The 8,444-nt window shown below is 46.0% G+C and overlaps 1 protein-coding gene across 1 annotated transcript in view; it reads left to right on the top strand.

Moving 5' to 3' along the window:
- Nucleotides 1–5,917: 5,917 nt before the first annotated feature.
- Nucleotides 5,918–8,444, top strand: part of DYNC2LI1 (dynein cytoplasmic 2 light intermediate chain 1) — a 61,104-nt gene continuing 58,577 nt past the window's right edge. Inside the window, exon 1 of the mRNA XM_077485671.1 lies at nt 5,918–6,058. Coding sequence (XP_077341797.1) covers nt 6,045–6,058 — 14 coding nt within the window. The 5' untranslated portion in view covers nt 5,918–6,044. The remainder of the gene's footprint in view (nt 6,059–8,444) is intronic.

Below are 8,444 nucleotides of genomic sequence, written 5' to 3'. Positions count from 1 at the left end.
TTTATTCGATTTCCTGCACCCCTGTTCTAGTGATCCTGCAGAATCTGTAAATAACTGAAAATCCTGATCTAAAATAAAATCCTCTTGCCAACCCGATCTCCCATTAAAATCCAATAAACATTTTTTGCTAGACTAATAAATCTTCTTTCATGTCTTGTGACACCCTTATATGTGAGGATTTTTAAAACCCGAAATAGCCAGGTAAAGCCTTCTAGAAAGAATATGACCCATTGGAAGTACCCTACTTGCAAATGTTAGGGGACCTAATTAATTCTGTATAATTTTCAGATACACTTTTTTGGAGCGACGAATTCTAGATATTAACATACAGATCTTATTAACCTTTTCTGGAGGCAGTGAAAATTCCATAGCTATGGTATCTATAGTTATACCTAAAAATCCCAGGCATGTAGTAGGATAAACTGTTTTGTCGTGCGCCAAAGGGATGCCAAAATTGCGGCACATGTGAAAAAAGGTATTTAATACCGATTCACAATTAACCGAATCTGCTGGACCTAAAAATAAAAAGTCATCAAGGTAATGTAAGATATTGTCTGTATGTGCTACTGTAGCTACCACCCATTCAATAAAGGATGAAAAGCTCTCAAAATAAAAACAGGAAAGAGAGCATCCCATCGGTAAACACCTGTCGAAAAAATATTGACCCTCAAACTGAAAACCTAGGCAGCTAAAGCTATCCGGGTGAATGGGAAGGAGCCTAAGGGCTGACTTTATATCAGTTTTTGCAATCAAAGCTGCATGCCCAAGCTTCTGCAATTTAATAATGGATTCCTGAACACTAATCTTCTCCAATCTGATCATTAGGAGAATGATCACGAGGGTATGACAAATGATGTATAAGTCTGTAACTCCCAGATTCTTTTTTAGGAACAATGCCCAGAGGAGATAAACTAAAATGATCAAATGGAGGAGCATCAAAAGGCCCAGATATCCTACCCTCCTGAAGCTCTTTACCAATTTTGTCCCTAACAATTACTGACAACTCATCAACCGATTTTAACCACTTGCTTATTGGGCACTTAATCCCCTCTCCTGCACAGACCAATTTTCAGAGTTTCATCACTGTCACTCTTTGAATGACAATTATGCGGTCATGCAACACTGTACCCAAATGAAATGTTTATAATTTTTTCACACAAATAGAGCTTTCTTTTGGTGGTATTTAATCAACACTGGGGTTTTTATATTTGCTAAACAAACAAATACAGAAAATTTTGGAAAAAAAAAAATCATGTTTAATAGTTTGTTATAACATTTTGCAAACGGGTAATTTTTCTCCTTCATTGATATGCGCTGATGAGGCTGCACTGATGGGAACTGATAGGTACAGATAAGGTGGCACTGATAGGCACAGATAAGGCAGCACTGATGGGTGGCACTGATAGGTGTTACAGATACCACTGATAGGTGGCACTGATAGGTGGCACTGATGGGCACTGGTAGGTTACACTGATGGGCATTAGTAGGTGACACTGATGGGCGGCACTGTTGATGAGACACTGATTGGTGACATTCATAGGTGGCACTATGGGCACTGATAGGTGGCACTGTGGGCACTGGTAGGTGGTGCTAGTGGGCACTGGTAGGTGGCTCTGGAAAGTGGCACAGGTGGGCTCAGATGAGCTGGCGGCTGCTCTCCTTGATCGGGACCAATGTCCCTCTGACAGCCGCCAGTGATTGGCTTTTTTTTCTTCTCACGCTATCAGCGTGAGGAGAAAAATTTGCAGATTGCAGGCCCTGTTTACATCACATGATAAGCTGTCATTGGCTGACAGCTGATCACGTGGTAAGGGGTCGGGATCGACCCCTTACTCCGATCTGCGATCCAGCAAGTCTCAAAGACTCGCTGATCACAGAGCATGCTGCTCGCGCCATGCAGCGGGCACGTAGGCGGGAGGATGTCTATTGAACCCCCCCCCCCCCCCCCCGGCAAAGTAGGATCTGAAGTGGTTACATTTTTTACGACTGTACAGCCAGAAACCACTAAATTTAGGTAAACCCCATTGAAAACCTTCAGTGATTAATTGGACAGTCATTTGGTCTGGATACAGACGCAACCACGGCTCCATGTTTGCCAGAATCACTGGGTTGGTGGCTTTTAAGAAAGGAATCCTTACCAAGCTGATACGCATTAATTGAAGATTTTTTTAAAACATTTACTGATCGGATGAGGACCCAAACAAGAAGCGCACTTATGATGGAATCTTCAAGAATTCTGCCATTTGCACTGTGTGTCGTTAAAAGAAAGCGAATGCCTTTCTTATAAGAACCTGCCGAAGTAGAGGGCAATGTGTTGTTTGGGCGAGGCATCAGAGATTTCATGGGGACAAATATATTTAACCAGAGCCCTATATCCTTGAATGCTTGGAGCCAACTATTAAATGTCCTAGCAACTGGCCTTTTTTATCATCTTCACCTTTATCCTTATCCAATTTAGAATAGTATTCTTTTTGCGAAGGGAGTAATGATAAAAAAAAGGTTACAACAAAAACAACATGGTTCCAACAGGACCATAGGTCTAGTTCCTGGAAGAAATTAAGCATATAATCCAGTTGACAACAGCTCGGGTTATTACAATTCTGGTTCAAACAGATGCAGCTATATGCTGCTCAGGTAAAAGTCAAAGGGGTCAAGTTTGTGGCTTGGTTAAGGTACTCCCCCGCCTTGGGACTTTGTTTCCTGGATGAGGCAAGCTGGGTCAAGTATGCTTTTTGGCATTCTTTGCGGTGACCACTCTCCAATCCGCCTCCACTGGTTGCGTTTTCTTGGGTGAAGTGGTGTTGTTATCTAGGTCTGGGACAATACCCCACTCCTTGAGTAATGAGAGGCCTTTTTCTAGTGACGACATAATATGAGTGTTACCATCCCTGGTGATTGAAATGTTGGTTGGGTATCCCCACCTATAGGATATCTGGTGATTCTTGAGTGCCTTGGTTATTGTAACCAAACTTCTCTGCTTTTAAGCGTGTACTGCGACAAGTCTGCATAGAATTGCAAGTGCTGGTATTCGGCTGGGACGCGGTCTTTAGCTCGCATGGCCGCCATCAGTTGTGCTTTTACATGGAAAAAGTGTAATCTCAGTATTACATCCCTGGGTATTTGTTCGGGGAGATACGATGGTTTGGGCAAACAATGTATTCGATCAATAGTGATGTCCATCTCTGAAAGGTCTGGGAGGAGGTCTGAGAATAGGGTAGTAGCATATGCTCTCAGGTCTGCCTGTTGGATAGTCTCTGGTATACCCCTAATCTTCAGATTGTTTCTCCTACTTCTGTCTTCTAAATCAGTGATCTTTGCTTTGATACCTTCCATCTCCTCCTCATGTTACTCTTGTGCATCTACTAGATCGTTTATCGTGATAGCAAATTCCACTATTTTAGTTTCCACATGTTCTACTCTGGCTTCCACCTCCTGCATATCTGTATGAAACCTGCCAACACATGCTAGCATGTCTGCCTGGATCGTGCTACGTAACGATAGCAACATGTTCTTCAGAACGGTATCCATGGCAGGCTAGTTAGCTGTGGGGAATTTCTCTATTCTGTCCAGGAGTTCCCTGGTGTCATCTCCCATCTAAGCCTCAGGCCACAACACCGGACTGCATCCCGGGCCATCCAACTTAAATCTAGCCTTAGCTGGGCTAGCTGATTGTGGCATGCTAGGGCTGGAGCGGAGGCTCGCCGGGGAGTCACTTTTGTTGCTGTATGAAGTGGCTGTGGGAGGGATGGGCCCTGCACGGTGTTCCGGGGTGGATGAGGCACCGATCTTGCCTATCTTCCTGCTGCCGATAGGAATAGACCTCCGTCAATTTTTGTGGCTTGCGGTTATCCTTGCGTTTCCCCGTCGGGCTGCCACAGCGGGTTTGTCACCGATCTTGGGCAGATGGATGCCTCTAAGGAAGCCGTTTTGGGCTGCTGGTTGTCCCTAAGGCGAGGAGCTCTGTCCTTAAGCTGATTCCTTCACGCCCCCTGTAATCGGCTATTTTTTCTCCTCACACTAGTAGCGTGAGGAGAAAAAAAAAAAGCTGATCACCGGCGGCTGTGAGAGGGACATTAGTCCCAATCGTGGAGAGCCTCTGCAGAGGCTTCTGTGCCCACCTGTGCCACCTATCAGTGTACAACAATGCTTCCTACCAGTGCCGACAGTACCACCCATCAGTGCCCACAGTGTCACTTATCAGTGCCCACAGTGTCACCTGTCACTGTCCACAGTGCCAGCTATAAATGTCACCAATCAGTGCCTCATAATCAGTGCTGCCTATCAATAGCACCAATCAGTGCCCATCATCAGTGCCACCTATCAGTGCCCATCAGTGACATCTATCAGTGCCACTCATCTGTGCCCATCAGTGCTGTCTTATCAGTGCCTATCAGCGCTCCCTTACCAGTGCCCATCAGTGCAGCCTCCTCCCAAATATCAATGAAGGAGAAAATTACCAGTTTGAAAAATGTTATAATAAACTTTGAAACGTTTTTTTCCCCCAAAATGTCAGTCTTTTTTTGTTTGTTTAGCAAAAAAAAAACCCCAGTGGTGATTAACCACTTCCCGACCAGTGCACGACGATGTACGTCGACAGAATGGCACGGGCAGGCATATTGGCGTACAGGTACGTCCAATATTCAATGCCGCCCTGCAATCGGGAGCGCGCCGCCGGCGGCGCGCTCCCGCGCTGGTCGGAACCCCCGTGAGTTCGGTCGCGGGACCCGCGGACTCGATCGCCGCGGGCATCCCCGCGATCGTCTCACGGAGCGGCCGAATGGAGGAAATGCTGTGTAAACAACATTTCTCCATTCTGCCTAGCAACTAGTGACGCTGATCTCTGCTCCATGTGATTGGAGCAGAGATCAGTGTTCACTAAATGAAAGCCCAACCCCCCCACAGTTAGTAACACACCCCTAGGAACACTTAACCCATACACTGCCACCCACTGGTTAACCCTTTCACTGCCAGTGTCATTTACACAGGAATCACTGCATTTATATAGCAGTGATTACTGTATAAATGACAATGGTCCCAAAAATGTGTCAAAAATGTCCGATGGGTCCCCCACAATGTCGCAGTCACAATAAAAATCGCTGATCGTCGCCATTACTAGTAAAAAAAAAAAAAAAAAAAAAAATTATTAATAAAAATGCTATAAAACTATCCCTATTTTGTAAACGCTATAACTTTTGCGCAAACCAATCAATAATCGCTTATTGCGATTTTTTTTACCAAAAATATGTAGAAGAATACGTATCGGCCTAAACTGAGGGAAAAAAATGTTTTTTTATATATTTTTGGGGGATATTTATTATAACAAAAAGTAAAAAATAATGCATTTTTTTCAAAATTGTCGCTCTATTTTTGGTTATAGCGCAAAAAATAAAAACCGCAGGGGTGATCAAATACCACCAAAAGAAAGCTCTATTTGTGGGAAAAAAAGGACGTCAATTTTGTTTGGGAGCCACGTCGCACGACCGCCCAATTGTCAGTTAAAGCGACGCAGTGCCGAATCGCAAAAAGGGGTCTGGTCTTTGACCAGCAAATTGGTCCGGTCTGCAAGTGGTTAAATACCACCAAAATAAAGCTCCATTTGTGTGAAAAAAAATTATAAAAATTTCATATAAGTACAGTGTTGTATGACCGCGCAATTGTCATTCAAAGTGAGACAGCGCTCAACGCTAAAAACTGGTCTGGGTAGGAGGGGATGCCCAGTAAGCAAGCGGGCTGACTGGTTGCTATGCGCAGCTTCTCCAGTTTTCATCAATTCTCCTCATGGACTGGGCGGGAGACAAACCACCATGTAGCTTTAAATGTATTTTTTTTTTATCAACAGCCGCTAGAGGGCAGCATTGCTACTGTCCACTTCGATAAGCCGTACATTACAGAGCAATTGCAGCAGCAAAAAGGGGGAAGAACTACAATGGCCGGCATGCTTTGCTCCTTGGACGTCATCCATGTGCGCTGGACGGAAGGCGTTACTATGGTGACAGGAGAGTTGCTCGGAGTCGTCGCATCCCGAAGTGTAGGGGTATAGAGCCATGCCTCGCTCCAGGTACTGGGGTAATAATACGGAGGGAGGGGCGGGGGATACTCGTCAATACTACGAGGCTTCATTAGCTGGCTCAGTAAGGTGCATACGTGACTCCTATAGTGAAATATTGTTATCAGTGAAGAACATGTCCCCAAAATCATTGACAGGACTGCAGGCAGCTGCTTTCTGATTGGTTGCTGTGAGCTTCGACGCTTCTCAGGTCAGGGTTGATGTGTCCACTGAGCCGGTATGTGGCTGATTTACATCGTAGCGCTGCGGGAACGCTCGCACTAATGCAACGCGTAGAAAAACACGCTCTGTGCACGCCGGCCTTCATTCTGACACCACACGTTGTTGGGCTCGTGTCCATGTGCGCCTGTTAGGCTACGTTCACATGTGTGCACTTTCCCGCAAACACACAGAAACGCTCTGCCCCTTTACACACACGTGGCGGTGTCCTTAATTCTTAATGGGACTCCCAAGCATCTGCGAATATACGCAAAAACACTTGTTCCCGTAGCGCCATGTGCTTCAGTGTGACCTGATTTCCCCAAACTGGGTCGGGGACTTCTTTTTAATATTTCCTCACCAATAGGGTGCCCTGCGAATGGGCAAAGCGCAGGAACTGTGCACGCCCTTCGATAGTGTGAGCTTTACACGAGAGGGTTTACCGTTAATCTCAAAAGCAGTCTGCACTGGATCACTTTTCAAGCGGCTTGATGACGCTCCCTGAAAGCCTGTTTTAAACATCGCCAGCCCACAAACACCACGCTGCAGACACACGCATGACACACGCACTTGAACAGGTCGTGTTTGGCAGCACTTGCAACAAATTGTATACACGTCACTATGCCGCAATCGTGGTGATTAGGGATTAGATCAGGCGTGTTCGCATGGACCACATGCAGAGCCCGCCAGGAAGTCGGCGCAGTGCTAATCACAGGCAGTGAGACATTGCCGATCTCTGCAGCCGTGCATTGGGGCAATGTCTCACTGCCTGTGATTAGCGCAGCGCTGCACTGACTTCCTGGCCGGCTCTGCACCTGTTCCATGTGAATACGCCTGAGCTCATCCCTAGTGGTGATGAGTACTAATATGGCCGCTTGCCATGTTAACTTGTGAGTGGGATGGCGAAAAACTGCGGCTCACCTGCCTTTTATTACCACCCTTGATCTATGGCCTCGTTCACACAGGCAGAGCGAGGGCTGCTGTAAAAAATTGCAGTAGTGCTACCCACACCTGCAGTTTGCCCACTGACCAGTCTCCCCTCGTGGTGACATCATTATGATGTGCAATCTTAAGCCTCGTGCACGCGGTACGATTGTTGGCCAACCAAGCGTCAGATTTTTGTATTAAAGCGGTAGTAAACCTGCAGATTTTTTTTTTTCTTTTAAACCTGTAAGGCAAAAGGCATATTGAGCTAGCATGCACCGCATACTAGCTCATTATGAAATACTTACCTTAGAACAAGGTGTCGGCAGGTGATCTCGGTCCACGTCGAGGGAGCTGACATTTTCCCTCGGCATGTCTTCCAGGTATCGTGGCTCCGCCGCTGTAAGTGGCCGGAGCCGCAATGTCGTCACTCCCGTGCATGCTTGTGGGAGACTTCTTTCCGACATGTGCCGGACCTTTCATCCAGGAAATTCAGAGCGCATGCGCCGCTGAAGTCAGTGGTTGCATGCAAGGGGAATATCTCCTAAACCGTACAGGTTTAGGCAATATTCTTTTTACATGGAGGTAAGCCTTATTATAGGCTCACCTGTAGGTCAAAGTAAAAAAAAGACTTTACTACCGCTTTAAGGGCATGGGCCAGGATCCTGCCTTGCATACAAACGGTACACAATTGTCGTGCCACAAACACAAACGTAGTGATGTACTACGAGGAATTTCAGCTCTTGAGCGCCACCCTTTGGGCCCCTTCTACTAATTTTATGTTTGGTGAGCACCGATTCCAAGCATGCATGTTTGTACATTCGACTTTTGTGTGATGGACTTGTGTACTGACGATATGAAAATCTGACAACACACCGTTGTCCGCTGAAAATTTACTAGCCTGTCATCCAACAATTGTTGGCCCGAAAATTGGACAACAATTGTCAAAAGGAGCGTTCTAACGGTAAGATTTTAGGACAACAGCCTGTCAGCAGGCAATCCCCTGCCAACAGTCGCATTGTGTGTACGAGGCTTTAGGGTGGGTTCACATATATGCAGGTCCAGTTTTGGTGCAGAGTCCGGTGCAATTTCCATTCCACGGTCCAGGCGCAACTATAATACTGAAATTGCACCTGAACCTGACTGAGAAATGCACAGGACCTTTTTTAAATTTGCACTGCAACTGGCCCACAGATATGTGAACTGGCTCCATTGAAAGCTGGTCTGGATCACGTGTTATGTGAATTGGGTGCGG

Source organism: Lithobates pipiens, unplaced genomic scaffold (genome assembly GCF_037356315.1).
Source record: "Lithobates pipiens isolate NorthernLeopardFrog02 unplaced genomic scaffold, aLitPip1_a1.2 Scaffold_18, whole genome shotgun sequence".
NCBI lineage: Eukaryota > Metazoa > Chordata > Amphibia > Anura > Ranidae > Lithobates > Lithobates pipiens.
Note: the sequence above shows the minus strand (reverse complement) of the source record. Positions and strands in the feature narration are given on the sequence as shown.